Genomic DNA, 18,335 nt, shown 5'->3' with positions numbered 1-18,335 from the left:
CCAGAAAGACTATCAAAAAGGAAACAGAGGACTTGAACAATGCTGTAGAGCAATTTGACCTAACAGACATACAGAGAACATTCTATCCAACAATGAGACAATACACATTCTTGTCAAGCATACATGCAACATTGTCTGCGATAGATCACATATTAGGTCACAAAACAAGGTTTGACAAATTTTAAGACTGGTATCATACCAAGTATCTTTTCTGACTACAGTGGAATAAAGCTAGAAATCAAAAGCAAAGGGCTGGACACAGTGGCTCATGCCTGTAATCCCAGTACTTTGGGAGGCCGAGGTGCTGATCACGAGGTCAGCAGTTCGAGACCAGCCTGGCCAACATAGTAAAACCTCGTCTCTACTAAAAATACAAAAATTAGCCAGGTGTGGTAGTGTGTGCCTGTAGTTCCAGCTACTCAGGAGGCCAAGGCAGGAGAATCACTTGAACGCAGGAGGCAGAGGTTGCAGTGAGCCAAGATCGCACCACTGCACTCCAGCCTGGCAACAGAGTGAGACTCTGTCTCAAATCAAACAAACAAAAATTTTAAATAAAGAAAAAAACATCTGAACAGATTCATAACTAGTAAGGAGATTAAATCAGTAATCAGAAACCTCCCAACAAAGAAAAGCCAAGGAACAGATACTTCATAGGAGAATTCCAGCAAACATTTGAATTAATTGAAAATTTAATACCAATCCTTCTCAAATTCTTCCAGAAAATTAAAGAGAAGATAACACTTGGCCAGGCACAGTGGCTCACATCTGTAATCCCAGCACTCTGGGAGGCTGAGGTGAAAAGATCACTTAAGCCCAGGAGTTTGAGACCAGCCTGGACAACATAGTGAGACCCCGTCTCATTTGAAGAGAAAGAAAAAGAAAGAAAGAGTGAAGGTAACACTTTTTTTTTTTTTTTGAGATGGAGTTTCACTCTTGTTGCCCAGGCTGGAGTGCAATGGTGCAATCAGCTCACTGCAACCTCCACCTCCCAGGTACAAGCAATTCTCCTGCCTCAGTCTCCCGAGTAGCTACGGTTACAGACGCCCACCATCACACCTGGCTAAATTTTTGTATTTTTAGTAGAGACGAGGTTTCACCATGTTGGCCAGGCTGGTCTTGAACTCTTGACCTTGGGTGATCTACCTGCCTCGGCCTCCCGAAGTGCTGGGATTACAGGCATGAGCCACTGCATCCGGCCAAGGTAACTCTTTTAAACTCTTTTTTTGTTGAGACAGAGTTTCCCTCTGTCACCCAGATTGGAGTGTGATGGTGGAATCTCAGCTCACTGCAACCTCTGCCTTCCAGGCTCAAGCAGTTCCCATGTCTCAGCCTCCTGAGTAGCTGGGATTATAGGCACACAACACCATGCCCAGCTAATTTTTGTATCTGTATTTTTAGTACAGACAGGGTTTCATCACATTGGCCAGGCTGGTCTTGAACTCCTGGACTCAAGGGATCCACCCGCCTCAGCCTCCTAAAGTGTTAGAATTAGAGGCGTGAGCCACCACAGACTAAACTCATTTTATGAGGCCAGCATTACACTGATACCAAAACCACAACAGATACAACAAGAAAACTATAGACCAATATCCCTGATGGATATTGATGTAAAAATCCTCAACGAAAATACAAACTGAATTCAACAGCACATTAAAAGGATTATATGGCCGGGCATGGTAGCTCACTTCTGTAATCCAAGCACTCTGGGAGGTTGAGGCAGGCGGACCACCTGAGGTCAGGAGTTCAAGACCAGCCTGGCCAACATGGCAAAACCCGTCTCTACTAAAAATACAAAAAATTAGTCAAACGTAGTGGCAGGCACCTGCAGTCCCAGCTACCTGGGAGGCTGAGGCAGGAGAATCACTTGAATCCAGGAGGCAGAGGTTGCAGTAAGCTGAGATCGTGCCACTAAACTCCAGCCTGGGCAACAGAGTGAGAATCTGTCTCAAAAGAAAAAAAAAAAAAAAAATGGATTATACACCATGGCCAAGTGGGACTTGACTTATTCCTGGAAAGCAAGGATGGTTCAACATATAAATCTCAATCAGTGTAATGTACTACAAATGGTTTGCAACTGATCATGACTTGACTTATAATTTTTTTGTTTTATGATGGGTTTACTGGTGTTTACAATCCATTTTTTGTGTGTGTTGTTTGGTTTTGTTTTGTTTTTCAGACAGGGTCTTACTCTGTCACCCAGGCTGGAATGCAGTGGCATGACCTTGGCTCACTGCAACCTTTGCTTCCCAGGTTCAAGCAATTCTCCAGCCTCAGCCTCACAGGTGCATGCTACCATGCCCATCTATTTATTTATTTATTTATTTATTTTTGTAGAGATGGGGTTTCACTATGTTGCCCAGGCTGGTCTGGAACTTCTAAGCTCAAAGCGATCTGCCTGACTCAGCCTCCCAAAGTGCTGGGATTACAAGTGTGAGCCACCCCACACATGGCCTCGGTGCATTTTTTATTTAGATTTTTATTTACAATGGGCATGTCAGAATGTAACACCATTGTAAGTTGAGAGGCACATTAACAGAATGAAAAACAGAAACCATATTATCATTTCAACTGGTATAGAAAAAGCACTTGGCAAAAACACTCAACAAACTACGAATGAAAGGAAATTATCTCAACCTAATAAAGGCCATGTTTGAAAAGGCCACAGCTAACTTCATATTCAATAGTGAAAACTGAAAGCTTTTCTTCTAAGATCAGGAACAAGGCAAGTGTGTATATTCTTGCTACTTCTATTCAACATATTACTAAAAGCCCTTGCCAGAGCAATTAGGCAAAAAATAAATAAATAAAAGCTGAAAATTGGAAAAGAAGGGCCAGGTACGGTGGCTCATGCCTATAATCCTAACACTTTGGGAGGCTGAGATGGGAAGATTGCTTACTTGAGGCCAGAATTTCAAGATTAACCTGGGCAACACAGCAAGACCCTATCTCTACAAAAATTTTTTTAAAAAATTAGCCAGGCATGATGTTGCATGCTTGTAGTCCCAGCTGTTCATGAGGCTAAGGCAGGGGGATCACTTGAGCCCCAGCTTAGGTGACAGAGTGAAACCTTACCTTAAAAAAAAAAAAAAAAGTAAAATTATCTCCATTAACAAATGACATGGTCTTATATGTGGAAAACCCTAAGGATTCCACCAAAAATTGGTTAGAACTAATAAATGAATTCAACAAAGTTTCAAGGTACAAAATCAACACACAAAAATCAGTTGCCTTCTAAACACTAACAATGAACAACTCAAAAAGGAAATTAAGAAAACAATCACATTTAAAATAGCATCAAAAAGAATAAAATATTTAGGAATAATTTAATCAAGTAGGCAAAAGACATATATATACTGAAAACTACAAAACAGTGCTGAAAGAAATTAGATGCAAATATATGGAAAGACATTCATGTTTGTGGATTGGAAGACTTAATATTGTTAAAATTAAAATCCCATACTACCCAAAGTATGTTACAGATTCATTGCAATACCTATCAAAATCCCAGTGCCATTTTTCTTTGCAAATTTTTAAAAAGTCATAAAATTCATATGGAATCTCAAAAGACCCTGAATAGACAAAACAATCTTAAGAAAAATAAAGCCGGAGGTCTTCCACTTCCTGACTTCAAAACATTGTGCAAAGATGCAGTAATCAAAACAGAGTGGTATTGGCATAAGAACAGGCATATAGACCAATGGAATAGAATAAATCCGCTTTCTGACTTCAAAACATTGTGCAAAGATGCAGTAATCAAAACAGAGTGGTATTGGCATAAGAACAGACATATAGACCAATGGAACAGAATAGAGAACCTAGATATAAACTCTTAAGCATTTGGTCAAGTGATCTTTGACAAGGGTACCAAGGCTACATAGTGAGGAGAGAATAGTGTTGGGAAACCTGGATATCCACAAGCAAAAGAATGAAGTTCAACCTTTACACCATATACCAAATTAACTCAAAATGGACTAAAGACCTAAATGGAAGACCTGAAACTATAAAACTCCTAGAAGAAAACAGGGGGGAAGCTGCATGACATCAGATTTAGCAGTGATTTCTCAGATATGATAACAAAAGCACAAAGTAAAAATAGACAACTGGGGCTACAATCAAATTTATAAACTTCTGCATAGCAAAGGACACAATCAACAGAATGAAAAGATGACCTAGGGAATGGGAGAAAATATCCACGATACATAAAGAATGCCTACAACTCAACAACAACAAAACAAATAACCCGATTCAAAAATGGGCAAAGGACTTGAACAAACATTTCTCCAAAGAAGATATACAAACGGCCAACAAGCATATGAAAACATGGTTAACATCAATAATCAGGTAAATGCAAATCAAAACCACAATGAGGTATCACCTCATCACCCATCAGGATGGCCACTGTGAAAAACAAATGAACACAGGCTGGGCGCGGTGGTTCACGCCTGTAATCCCAGCACTTTGGGGGGCCGAGGAGGGTGGATCACCTGAGGTCAGGAGTTCAAGATCAGCTTGGCCAACATGGTGAAACCTCGTCTCTACTAAAATTACAAAAATTAGCTGGGGGTGGTGGCGGACACCTGTAATCCCAGCTACTTGGGAGGCTGAGGCAGGAGAATCGCTTGAACTAAAAAACTCGGGAGACGGAGGTTGCAGTGAGCTGAGATCACACCACTGCACTCCAGCCTGGGCCACAGAGTTAGACTCTGTCTCAGAACAAACAAACAAACAAACATACAAACAAACACAGAAAATATCTAGTGTTGGTGAGGAGGTGGAGAAATTGGAACCTTTGTGCATTGTTGTCAGTAATGTAAAATGGTGCTGCTGCCATAGAAAACAGTAGGGGGATTCCTACAAGAATAAAAAATAAAATTTCCATATGATCTAGCAATCCACTTCTGGGTATATATCCAAAAGAACTGAAAACATGATCTTAAAGATATCTGCACACTTGTGTTCATCGCAGCATTATTCACAATAGCCAAGAGGCAGAATCAACAGAAATGTTTATGGACATATAACTGGGTGGCATATATATATAGTGGAATATTATTCAACATTTATAAAAAGAGAAGAAAATCCTGTCATATAGTACAATATGGATGCGCCTTGTGGATATCATGCTAAGTGAAACAAGCCAGGTCCTAAAAGACAAACACCTCATGATTCTACTTATATGAAGTATCTAAATTAGTTAAACTCTTAGAAACAGAAGTAGAATGGTGGTTGGCAGGGGATGGAGAAGAGGAAAAAGTTGTTCCATGGATACAAAGTTTCTGTTTTGCAAGAAGAGTAAGTTCTAGAGATCTGTTGCACAATAATGTGCATGTAGTTAACACTACCGTACACTTAAAAATGGTTAAAATGGTAAATTTTATATTTTGTGTTTTTAACCACCACCACCAAAAAAAAAAAAAAAAAAAAAAAAAAAAAAAGCTAAGGAAATAAATTGTTACTTTGAAAACATACATAAGGGAAAGAATCGGCTGGGTGTCATGGCTTACACCTGTAATCCCAGCACTCTGAGAGGCTGAGGCAGGAGGATCAATTGAGGCCAGAGTTCAAGACCAACCTGGGCAACATAGCAAGACATCCATCTCTGAAAAACAACAACAACAAAATTAGCCAGGGGTGGTGGTACATACTTTAATGGGAGGATTGCTCGAGCACAGCACTCTGAGGCTGCAGTGAGCTACGATCACACCACTATATTTCAGCCTGGGTGACAGAGTGAAAGCCTGTCTCTAAAATTAAAAAAAAGTAAGAGAATCAAGCACCTATACTGCCTTTCCTATATTAATTGTATCTCAGGAACCAAATAGTTGAAGGGAGGTTTCTCTTTGTAGAACTGTGGTTAATAAATGAAGTAACATTGAAATTATTTAGGCTCAATCGATGCTCCCATTTCAGCCTCAGCCTACCAAGTAGCTGGGACTACGGGCACGCGCCACCACATCCAGCTAATTTTTCTTCTTCTTCTTCTTCTTTTTTTTTTTTTTTTTTTTTTTTTTTTTTGTAGAGACAGAGTTCTCCCTGTGTTGGCGAGGCTGGTCTCGAACTCCTGGGCTCAAGCGATCCTCCCAACCCGGCCTCCCAAAGTGCTGGGATTACAGGAGTGAGCCACCGCGCCTACCAGAGCCAATTATTTTTAGATAAGGAAACTGAAATTCCCAAAGGAGGAATCCCCGTGTGAGGAAGCCTCGTCTACGTGAGCTTTCCAGCATATGCCGGCCTTCTAGATTTAACCTCTGAAAACTCTAAAGTTTAAGATACCTTTGCTTCCAGGGGAAACCAATTCTGTCTACTTGGGAAGCCAGAACAAGACAGCGTAGGAAAGACCTAGCTCTGCGCAGGCGCAGAGTCACTGCGTCTGGCGTTCGCGTGGGAACCTTCTGGGCTTGGGCTTCCTGCGGCTGAGTGGCGGCTTCCATCCGGTGGGTTTTGCTTGGCGCACCCGGGAGGCGGGGTCTGCGGGGCAAGATGGAGTTAGTGCAGGTCCTGAGACGCGGGCTGCAGCAGTTCACCGGCCACGGCGGTCTCCGAGGCTATCTACGGGTTTTTTTCAGGTAGGCGACCAGAGCCATACTCTTGGCCTCTGGGGCTAGACTTTCGCTGGCTGATTTATTGGAAGGGGGCCCAGGCTCGGGTCACTTTAGAGAATCCACAGCTCTTGTCAAGGACAAGCGCCCCAATCTCTGCCTTGCCACCCCCAGGCTGGTCTCTGTTCCGTATCTCCCCGAGACAAGACCGAAACTATCTGTAGAGTCAGAGCTGTGACACGGAGGCAAGGGCATCTGGGCTGCACTCTTTTCCCACGCCCTAAAGAGTAATGAGCATTACAGGATATTAACTCAGTGACCTTGGTAAACTTTTTTTATCCCTGCACTGCCGTACCCTCTTCTGTAAGGCGTTGAAGGTAATAATAATCGTCGTCCTGACATTCACTGATCCCAGGAGCAGCATAGTTTCGCGGAAACTTATATGGGGACCCAGAGTGAAATGAAAGAGCCTGGAGACTTTCGTATCATTGTAAGATGAAATACTTCGGCTTTTTGATTTCCTGAAGGTTTTACTAACTCCAGTGCCTCCTGGCTGAGGGATAGTAGATACAAGTAGTCCTGTAATCTGAAGGGACTACATTTATATTTTTAGTGTAATTTGGGCACATCAGTTGTCAATTCATCTTTTCCCATCCCCAGCACTTCGTTTTGCTAGTTGATGCAGCAGCCCTTGTGTCTGAAAGTTGTTACTCTCACTTTATTTCCGTTTATGTTTTGAACTAAGAATCATTCTGAGATGTCTGTTTTCTTTTGGGTATTCACAGGACAAATGATGGGAAGGTTGGTACATTAGTGGGGGAAGACAAATATGGAAACAAATACTACGAAGACAACAAGCAATTTTTTGGTGAGTGCAGTATTTTTTAGTATGAATAATTGGATTGGGATTGGCATCTGACTTGAGTCTGTTTTCCATATTTTGCAAGGAGCTTTTACAAAACACTTGGAAAAGGATGAAAAACTCAATAGAAAATGAAAAAAGATAATTTACAGAAAAAAGAAAAGTAAATAGCCAACGAAGGTATGGGAAAATGCTCATTCTCACTTGCAACAACAGAAATGCAACTTTAAAAACAGTGTTATATATTTTTCACCTATCAAATTTTGAAGTGTTTTTTCTTTTCTTTTCTTTCTTTTTTTTTTTTTTTTGAGACGGAGTCTCGCTCTGTCAGCCAGGCTGGAGTGCAGTAGGGCGATCGCGGCTCGCTGCAACCTCCATCTCCTGGGTTCCAGCGATTCTCCTGCCTCAGCCTCCCTGAGTAGCTGGGACCACAGGCGCGCGCCACCGTGGCAGGCTAATATTTGTATTTTTTAGTAGAGATGAGGTTTCACCATATTGGCCAGGCTGGTCTTGAACTCCTGACCTCATGATCCACCTGCCTTGACCCCTACAAAGTGCTGGGATTACAGGCGTGAGCCACTGCGCCCAGCCTTGAGTATTCAATCTGATAAATCCCAATGTGGGCAAAGCCATAGAAATATATAGGTTAATGCAGTCTTTTTGGAGGGATAATTTGGTAACATTTATAAAAATTTACATTGCACATATCCTTTGTCTCAGCACTTCCACTTTTAACTACTAATTCCACTGGGCACGGTGGCTCACGCCTGTAATCCCAGCATTTTGGGAGACCGAGGCGGGCGGATCATGAGGTCAGGAGATCGAGACCATCCTGCCCAACATGGTAAAACCCAGTCACTAGTAAAAATACAAAAATTAGCTGGACGTGGTGGCGTGTGCCTGTAATCCCAGCTACCTGGGAGGCTGAAGCAGGAGAATTGCTTGAACCGGGGAATCGGAGGTTGCAGTGAGCCAAGATCCCACCACTCTACTCCAGTCTGGCGACAGAGCGAGACTCTATCTCAGGAAAAAAAAAAAAAATTCTGCAAATATTCTTGCAAACCAAACACGCATCACAGCATTGTTTTATTATATTTTTAAATTTTATTTATTTATTTATTTTTGGGGTCTCGCTCTGTCACCCAGGCTAGCTCTAGTCACCCAGTGACTCGATCATGGCTCACAACAGCCTCAAGTTTCTGGGCTCAATCTGTCATCCTATCTCAGCCACCCAGGTAGCTGGGATTATAGGCATGTGTCACAATGCCTGGCTAATTGTTTAAAAAAAATTTTTTTTGGAGAGACCGGGTCTTGCTGTGTTTCTTAGGCTAGTCTTGAATTCCTGGGCTAAGGTAATCCTCCCACCTCAGCCTCCCAAAGTGCTGGAATTACAGGTGTGAGTCACTGTGCCTGGCCACAGCATTTTTGTTTGTTTTTGTTGTTGTTATTTTGAGACGGGGTCTCACTCTGTTGCCTAGGCTGGAGGCAGTGGTGTGATCTTGGCTCCCTGCAGCCATGACCTCCTGGGCTCCAGCCTTCCTCCTGCCTCAGCCTCCTATGTAGCTGGGACCACAGTCATGCACCACCACACCTGGTTAATTTTTTAATTTTTTTTAAGAAACGGGGTCTTACTTTGTTCCCCAGGCTGGTCTTGAACTCCTGGGCTTAAGCCATCCTCCTGTCTCAGCCTCCCAAAGTACTGGGATCACGAGCATGAGCCACCATGCTAGTAAATTTTAAAAGCAACAATTAGTGTGCGTAAGTTGGATACTGGTGAATTAAACATTTTTTAGAATACTTTGTTGTTAAGAATGATATAAACCTATAAATTTAATATAGAGAGATGTCAAAGATGTGTAATATAAAAAAATTCCAGTTGCAGAACAATGTTTGGTATCCTCAAAAGGAGAAAATACATGCTTTTTGTGTGCATGTTAAATTTTGGAAGGAAACTCAATAAACTCATAGAATCAGATGGTAGAGATTCAACATTCTGCCCCTCCACTTTATAATTTTGTAACCTGGTTAACTTAATTAACTTCCCTAACCCTCAGTTTTCTCATCTGTAAAGCAGAATAATAATAATAAGTGCCTCATAAAGCTGTATTAAAAGATGAAAAGTGAATGGGAGGAACTTATCGTGATATAGGGTTTCTCAGCCTCAGCAGTGTTAACACTATGGGGCAGATAATTCTTTTCATTTTTTGTTTTATTTCAATAGTTTTTGGGGTACAGGTGGTTTTTTGTTGCATGGATAAGTTTTTTTTTTGTTTTTTTGTTTGTTTTTTTGAGATGGAGTCTCACTCTGTCGTCCAGGCTGGAGTGCAGTGGCACGATCTCGGCTCACTGCAAGCTCCGCCTCCCGAATTCATGCAATTCTCATGCCTCAGCCTCCGAGTAGCTGGGACTACAGGCACCCGCCGCCTCGCCCAGCTAATTTTTTTTGTATTTTTAGTAGAGACGGAGTTTCACCGTGTTAGCCAGGATGGTCTCAATCTCCTGACCTCGTGATCCGCCCGCCTCGGCCTCCCAGAGTGCTGGGATTACAGGTGTGAGCCACCATGCCTGGCCTACATGGATAAGATTTTTAGTGGTGAGTTCTGAGATTTTGGTATACCTGTCACCTGAGCAGTGTATCCAGTATGTAGTCTTTTATCCCCTTGAGTCCCCAAAGTCCTTTATGTCATTCTTATACCTTGGCATCCTCATAGCTTAGTTCCCACTTATAAGTGAGAACATACGATATTTAGTTTGCCATTCCTGAGTTACTTCACTTAGAGTAATGCCCTCTAGCTCCATCCAAGTTTCTGCAAAAGCCATATTGCTTTCTGTTTTATGGCTGAGTAGTACTCCATGGTGTATATATACCACATTTTCTTTATCCACTCATTCATTGGTGGGCATTTAGGTTGGTTCCTTATTTTTGCAATTGCAAATTGTGCTGCTATACACATGTGTATGCACGTGTCTTTTCCATGTAATGACTTATTTTTCTTTGGGTAGATACCCAGTAGTGGGATTGCTGGATCGAATGGTAGTTCTGCCTTCGGTACTTTAAGGAATCTCCTTACTGTTTTCCGTAGTGGTTGTACTAGTTTACATTCCCAACAGCAGTGTAAAAGTGTTCCCTTTTCACCACATCCACACTACCATCTATTATTTTTTGAATTTTTAATTATGGACATTCTTGCAAGAGTAATGTGCTATCTCATTGTGGTTTTAATTTGCATTTTCCTGATAATTAGTGATTTTGAGCATTTTTTTCATAGGTTTATTAGCTGTTTGTATGTCTTCTTTTGAGAATTGTCTATTCATGTCCTTTGCCCACTTTCTGATGGGCTTGTTTTTTTCTTACTGATTTGTGTGAGTTCCTTGTAGATTCTGGACATTAGTCCTTTGTCTAATGCATAGTTTGCAAATATTTTTGTGGGTTGTCTGTTTACTCTGCTGATTATTTCTTTTGCTGTACAGAAGCTTTTTAGTTTAATTAGGTACCATTTATTTTTGTTTTTGTTGCATTTGGGTTCTTAGTTATGACTTCCTTGCCTAAACCAACGTCTGAGAGAGTTCTTCTGAAGTGATGTTCTAGAATTTTTATGTTTTCAGGTCTTAGATTTAACTCTTTGACCCATCTTGAGTTGATTTTTGTATAAGGCGAGAGATGAGGATCCACTTCCATTTTTCTACATGTGGCTTGCTAGTTTTTTCAACACCATTTGTTGAATAGGGTGTCCTTCCCCCACTTTATGTTTTTGTTTGCTTTGTTGAAGATCAAATGGCTGTGAGTATTTGGCTTTATTTCTGAGTTCTCTGTTCTGTTTCATTGGCCTATTTTATACCAGTAGCATACTGTTTTGGTAACTGTAGCCTCATAGGATAATTTGAAGTTGGGTAATGTGATGTCTCTAGATTTGTTCTTTTTGCTTAGTATTGCTTTGGCTATGTGGGCTCATTTTTGGTTCCATATGAATTTTAAAATTGTTTTTTCTAGTTCTGTGAAGAATGATGATGGTATTTTGATGGGAATTACATTGAATCTGTAGATGGCTTTGGGCCCTATGGTCATTTTCGCAATATTGATTATGCCCATCCATGAGCATGGGGTATGTTTCCATTTATTTGTGTCATCTGTGATTTCTTTCAGCAGTGTTTTTTAGTTTTCCTTGTAGAGATCTTTCACCTCCATGGTTAAGTATATTCCTAAGTATTTTATTTTATTTTTTGCAGCTGTTGTAAAAGGGATGGCGTTCTTGATTTGATTCTCAGCATGGTTGTTGTTGGTGTATAGCTGTGCTACTGATTTGTGTATATTGATTTAGTATCCTGAAACTTTGCTGGATTTATTTATCAGGTCTAGGAGCTTTCTGCATGAGTCTTTAGGCTTTTCTAAGTATATGATCATATCATCAACAAACAGCAACAGTTTGACTTCCTCTTTTTAAATTTGGAGGCACTTTATTTCTTTGCCTTATGCAGTTGCTCTGGCTATGACTTCCAGTACTACATTGAATAGAAGTGCTGAACGTGGGCATCCTTGTCTTGTTCCAGTTCTCAGGGCGAATGCTTTCAGCCTTTCCCCATTCAGTATGACGTTTGCTGTGGGTTTGTCATATGTGGCTTTTATTACTTTGAGGTATGTCCCTTCTGTGCCAATTTTGTTGAGGGCTTTTATCATAGAGGAATGCTGGATTTTATCGAATACTTTTTCTGCATCTGGTGAGATGATCATATGATTTTTATGTTTAATTCTATTTATGTGGTATATCACATTTATTGACTTGGGTATGGTAAACCATCCCTGCATCCCTAGTATTAAATTCACTTGATCATGATATATGATTATCTTTTTGGTATGCTGTTGGATTCGATTAGCTAATATTTTTTTGAGGATTTGTGCATCTGCGTTCATCAGGGATACTGATTTGTAGTTTTCTTTTTTTGGGACAGATAATTCTTTGTTGTGAGGGGCTGTCCTGTGCTTCATAGAATGACCAGCAGCAGCGGCCGTGACTGACAACCAAAAATGTCCCAGGCATTGCCAAATGTCCCCTTGGGGGCAAAATTTCCAACTCTTAAGAACCACTGGCCTAATGCTTGGCACATAATAAGTGCTCAGTCAATATTAGCACTGTGACTGCTATTATTTTTTTTACAGTTTGAGTATCCCTTACCTGAAATGCTTGGGACCACAAGTATTTCAGATTTTAGATTTTTTTGGATTTTGGAATATTTGCATTATATGTCCCAGTTAGCATCTCTAATCTGAAATCTGAAATGCTCTAATGAGCATTTCTTTTGAGTGTCATGCCAGCTCACAAAAAAAGTTTCCAATTTTGGAGCTTTTGGAATTAGAGATACCCAACATGTACCTTCTTGAATTGTTGAATTCTCTCCCATGTGCATTTTTTACTTTTATAATAATAAAAAAATACTCTCTTGATTGAGATGAAAAGTATCAAAGAGGAAAAAGCAATTAGTCTTCATCCAGGGGAACAATGTATAATGTGAAAAAATAATTGCCTGGCATTTATTGAGTGATTACCATATGCTAGGTGCTGTGCTAAACAAAAACATACATTATCTACTTTAATCTTCAACATCTCCTTGAAATAGGCACTTTTGCGCTCCCTATGCCCCCATTTTACAGATGAAGAAGATAAGTCATTGAGCCGTTAGGAATATTTCCCAGGAATGTGTAAACCATGTGTGGTTGCTTTGGATGCATGTTGGTCTATAAGAAGTAAACATCTTATGTACTCTGTTATTTATGTGTGTGCATGTGTGTGTGTGTGTGTGATGAGGTCTCACTATTTTACTTGGGCTGGTCTTGAACTCCTGAGCTCAAGCAATCCTCCCGCCTTAGCCTCCTGAGGAGCTGGAATTACAGGCACATACTGTCACACCTAGTTACGATGTTTTTAATACTCACATAAATCACAGAATTTTAGACCTAGAATAGATTTTAAGAGATTGTCTAAACACTGTTGTTTTATAGATGAAGAAACAGTCCCAAGGAACTGTCTTAATCAAAGAGACTTAAGTAATTAATGGCAGAACCTGGGGTAATTATTCTTTCTACTTCTCACTTATTGTTACAAACTATAACATTACATTCTTTCCTTTCTGTCTTCTTTTCTTTTCTTTTCTTTTTTTTTTTTTTTTTGAGATGGAGTTTTGCTCTTATTGCCCAGGCTGGAGTGCCATGGCAGGATCTTGGCTCACTGCAACCTCCGCCTCCCAGGTTCAGGCGATTCTCCTGCCTCAGCCTCTTGAGTAGCTGGGAATACAGGCGTGCGCCATCATGCCCAGCTAATTTTTTATATTTTTAGTAGAGATGGGGTTTCTCCATGTTGGTCAGGCTGGTCTCAAACTCCTGACCTCATGATCTGCCGGCCTCAGCCTCCCAAAGTGCTGGGATTACAGGCATGAGCCACCGCAGCCAGCCTCCTTTCTTCTTTTCTCCCTTGCATTGGAAATATTCTTATTTTTGCTAATCAAAAAAAATTAGGGCCTGGCATGGTGGCTCATGCCTGTAATCCCAGTGCTTTGGGAGCCAAGGTGGGAGGATCAGTTGAGGCCAGAAGTTCAAGACCAGCCTGGGCAACATAGTGTCTCACTATGTCCCCCATCTCGTGCGTGTGTGTGTGTGTACCTATATATGTATGTTTGTGTATATATTTGGTGTATGAAAGCTCCCTCCCCTTTTAATTTTGCAACTCTTTTAATAGTTTAGTCTTTATGTATATTTAAGATTCTTTTCTTTTATTTTGAGACAGGGTCTCTCGGTTGCCCCACCTGGAATGCAGTGGTATGATCTTGGCTCACTGCAACCTCTGCCTCCCATGCTCAAGTGATCCTCTCACCTCAAGCTCGAGAGTAGCTGGGAGTACAGGCGTGTGCCACCATGCCCAGCTAATTTTTGTATTTTTTGTAGGGACAGGGTTTCACTGTGTTGCCCAGGATGGTCTCAAACTCCTGAGCTCAAGTGATCCCTCTGCCTCAGCCTCCCAGAGTCCTGGGATTAGGAAGTGAGCCACCGTGCTCAGCCAGTTGTGTTTGTTTATTTAAAAAAAAAAATGCACAGCATTTTTAAAAATAGCAACACAACATTCCAGTGTATGGAAGAACCATTATTTCTTCAATCCTGTTACTGTTGATAGACACATAGGTTGCTTTTGGCTTTTTGCTATTAGGAATGATGCTACTGTGAACCTGCTTATAACTACATTTATGTGTTTAAATACATTTCTGGCCTGATCTCTACTAAAAATACAAAAATTAGCCAGGCGTGGTGGCACATGCCTATGGTCCCAGCTACTCGGGAGACTGAGGCAGGAGAATCGCATGAACCCAGGAAGGGTAGGTTACAGGCAGTGAGCCGAGGTTGCGCCACTGCACTCCAGCCTAGGTGACAGAGCGAAACTCTGTCTCCAGTAAATAAATAAATAAAGCAGAATTTCTGAGTCTGAGAATAGGCATTTAACATTTCAAGAAATACAGGGGGAGAGAGAGAGAGAGAGAGATTGTTAAGGCCCACCTCCATCATTGTAGCCTAACTGTATTGTCACGTCTTGACTTATGAAACCTTTCCCAAGGTCTCCTCCGTCTGCCTGCACATTTCCCTGCCTCATTGAATTACAGTTTATTTTTAGTTAGCTATTCTTAAGATTGATTTCTCTAAATGAAGCAGTAAATGTTGATTGAAATCTGTATTTTTAAAAAGAGATGGGGTCATGTTTAAGTACCGGTAGTCAATATTTGTTGATTATATGTTTATCTAGGAAAACCCTGTAAATGAAATGCAGATTACCTTTTGCTTATTGGTTTAAAATCCATCATAAGAATGAACAAATTCAGTGTTCCCTATTGGCAGGTAAGAGCAGTAAGGAAGGGGTAGAAGGAATTAATATTTATTATGCGCTTTTATGGCTGATGCTGAACTAGGTGAATGTATGTGATATTTAATTTTCACAGCAACTCTAAGATGTAGATATAGTTATCCACTTTTAATAGATAAAGAAACTGAGGGTCATGAAATTTGCCTAATAACCACTGATAATAAGTGACAAAGCCCAAGTCTGCTCAGTGTAAGGACCCAATAGTGTAAATAGTGGTTAGGCCCCTCAACTAGTGCTCAGAAATTTCCTAAATGAGGAATGTGGCCATATTATTTTGATGACGTGAGGTGTCCTGTGTACCTAACCGTCATTTCTAATGTTTGCTTATTGTGTATAATTCACAAATTTCCAAAAGGATCTGGGGTAGTTTAAAAAAATTACTTACATGGAGACGTAGAATTCAAGTATGATTGCTACAACTGTGTTTTTGCCCCAGTCTCAAGAGGAGCACCTTGTTTTCTGAATACCCTGAACATCTGGGAGCACACTTTCCTGTCCTGTCTGCTACTCCCTCTGGGGAGCTGGCAGGGAAGCAAGGATTCTCCGCTCTGGGAAAGGCCTGAGCCCCCCCCACAGCAGTGAATCATCTCAGTCTTTGGTGCAGGTCGCTGATTAAAGCTTGCCACACATGTTCTGGAGCTTGCCTTCATGAATTCACCCAGGGTGAATTCCTCTAATAGCTATTCCTCTAATAGCTCTCTTACATAAGATCACGCAAAATCTTTTCTTTTTTTTTTTTTTTTTTTGAGACGGAGTCTTGCTCTGTCGCCCCAACTGGAGTGCAGTGGCCGGATCTCAGCTCACTGCAAGCTCCGCCTCCCGGGTTTACGCCATTCTCCTGCCTCAGCCTCCGGAGTAGCTGGGACTACAGGCGCCTGCCACCTTGCCCGGCTAGTTTTTTGTATTTTTAGCAGAGACGGGGTTTCACCGTGTTAGCCAGGATGGTCTCGATCTCCTGACCTCGTGATCCGCCCGTCTCGGCCTCCCAAAGTGCTGGGATTACAGGCTTGTGCCACCGCGCCCGGCCATCTTTTCTTAATAAAAAGGTTGTCTTCTTTGATATTACGCATCTATGCTTTAAAAAAAACAAAGTTTTTCTTTCTAAATGTTCGTCTTCCCACCCAGGCCGTCACCGATGGGTTGTATATACTACTGAAATGAACGGCAAAAACACATTCTGGGATGTGGATGGAAGCATGGTGCCTCCTGAATGGTAAGCTAAGACAGCATTTTGTTATTTTATTTTATTTGTCTTTTTTTTTTTTTTTTTTTGAGACAGGGTCTCACTCTGTCATCCAGAGTAGAGTGCAGTGACAGGATCATGACTCACTTCAGCTTTGACCTTCCAGGCTCAAGTGATCCTCCCACATCAGCCTCCTTAGTAGCTGGGACTACAGGCCCGTGCCATCTCACTGGGATAATTTTTGTTTCATTTTTAAATTTGTTTGTTTGTTTCTTTTTTGAGACAGAGTCTCATTCTGTCGCCCAGGCCGAGTGCAGTGCCGCGATCTTGTTACACTGCAACCTCTGCCTCCTGGATTCAAGCGATTCTCCTGTCTTAGCCTCCTGAGTAGCTGGGACTACAGTTGTGAGCCACCATGGCCAGCTAATTGTATTTTTAGTAGAGACAGGGTTTCACTGTGTTGGCCAGGCTGGTCTCGAACTCCTGACCACAGGTGATCCACCCACCTCGGCCTCCCAAAGTGCTGGGATTACAGGTATGAGCCACTGTGCCTGGCCTGTTTTTGTTTGTTTGTTTGTTTGTTTGTTTGTTTTTTCTGAGACAGAGTCTTGCTCTGTTGCCCAGGCTGGAGTGCAGTGGCATGATCCTGGCTCACTGCAACCTCTGACTCCCAGATTCAAGCCATTCTCCTGCCTCAGGCTCCCGAGTAGCTGGAACTACAGGCTTATGCCACCACGCCTGGCTAATTTTTGTATTTTTAGTAGAGATGGGGTTTCGCCATGTTGGCCAGGCTGGTCTCGAACTCCTGACCTCAGGTGATCCACCTGCCTCAGCTTCTCAAAGTGCTGTGATTGCAGGCATGAGCCACTGTACCCGGCCTAATTTTTGTATTTTTTATAGAGATGTGGTTTCGCCACGTTGCCCAGGCTGGTCTCAAACTCCTGGGTTCAAGTGATCCACCCACCTTGGCATCCCAAAGTGCTGGGATTATAGGCGTGAGCCACCATGCCCAGCTTTTATTTATTTATTTTTTTAGTTGAGATGGAATCTTGCTATGTTGCCCAGGCTGGAACTCATGGGCTCAAGCAATCCTGTCACCTCAGCCTCCAAGTAGCTGAGATTATAAGCACGAGCCACCATGCCTGGTTCATTTTATTTAATTTAACTTGACAATATTTATTTCATTACAAAAATATTTATTGAATATCTCTCTATAAGGCAATCAGTGGTATTCTTCTGAAAGTATCCTAGTTACATTGAATGCGTAAGTTACCCTTAAACTTAGTGGCTTAAAACAACAATTATTTCTCTCTCCATAGTTTTTTTTTTCGGGTCAGGAGTTCAGACAAGATAAAACAAGGGTGGCTAGTCTCTGCTCCCAGATATCTGGAGTCTCAGCTGGAAGACTCCAAGGCTGGACACCGGAATCATCTGAAAACTTGATCAGGCTGGGTGCAGTGACTCATGCCTGTAATCCCAGCACTTTGGAAGGCTGAGGCGGGTGGATCACGAGGTCAAGAGATCGAGACCATGCTGGCTAACACAGTGAAACCCCATCTCTACTAAAAATACAAAAATTAGCCGGGCGCAGTGGCGCATGCCTGTAGTCCCAGCTACTTGGGAAGCTGAGGCAGGAGAATCACTTGAACCCGGGAGGCAGAGGTTGCAGTGAGCCGAGATCGTACCACTGCACTCCCACCTGGCAACAGAGCGAGACTCCTTCTCCACAAAAAAGAAAGGAAAAAGAAAACTTGTTCACTTAGTATCTGGCATTTATTGTTGGCTGTCAGCTGGGGTTATAGCTGGGCCTGTGGGTTGGAATACCTTCATGTTGTCTGGGCTGACACAGGCAA

General features: G+C 41.8%; 1 protein-coding gene across 2 annotated transcripts in view; it reads left to right on the top strand.

Moving 5' to 3' along the window:
• The first annotated feature begins 6,377 nt into the window (after positions 1-6,377).
• Positions 6,378-18,335, top strand: part of NDUFA12 (NADH:ubiquinone oxidoreductase subunit A12) — a 42,971-nt gene continuing 31,013 nt past the window's right edge. Inside the window, exons 1-3 of one of the 2 annotated variants that reach the window (XM_023227875.3) lie at positions 6,386-6,566; positions 7,325-7,407; positions 16,425-16,512. In XM_023227875.3, coding sequence (XP_023083643.1) covers positions 6,481-6,566; positions 7,325-7,407; positions 16,425-16,512 — 257 coding nt within the window. In that variant the 5' untranslated portion in view covers positions 6,386-6,480. Of the gene's footprint in view, positions 6,567-7,324; positions 7,408-16,424; positions 16,513-18,335 lie in introns of both variants that reach the window. The other variant, XM_023227943.3, reaches the window with a different exon arrangement.

The sequence above is a fragment of the Piliocolobus tephrosceles genome, chromosome 10, assembly GCF_002776525.5.
Source record: "Piliocolobus tephrosceles isolate RC106 chromosome 10, ASM277652v3, whole genome shotgun sequence".
In the NCBI taxonomy this organism is placed as follows: Eukaryota; Metazoa; Chordata; class Mammalia; order Primates; family Cercopithecidae; genus Piliocolobus; species Piliocolobus tephrosceles.
This window is presented reverse-complemented; position numbering and strand designations above follow the sequence as displayed.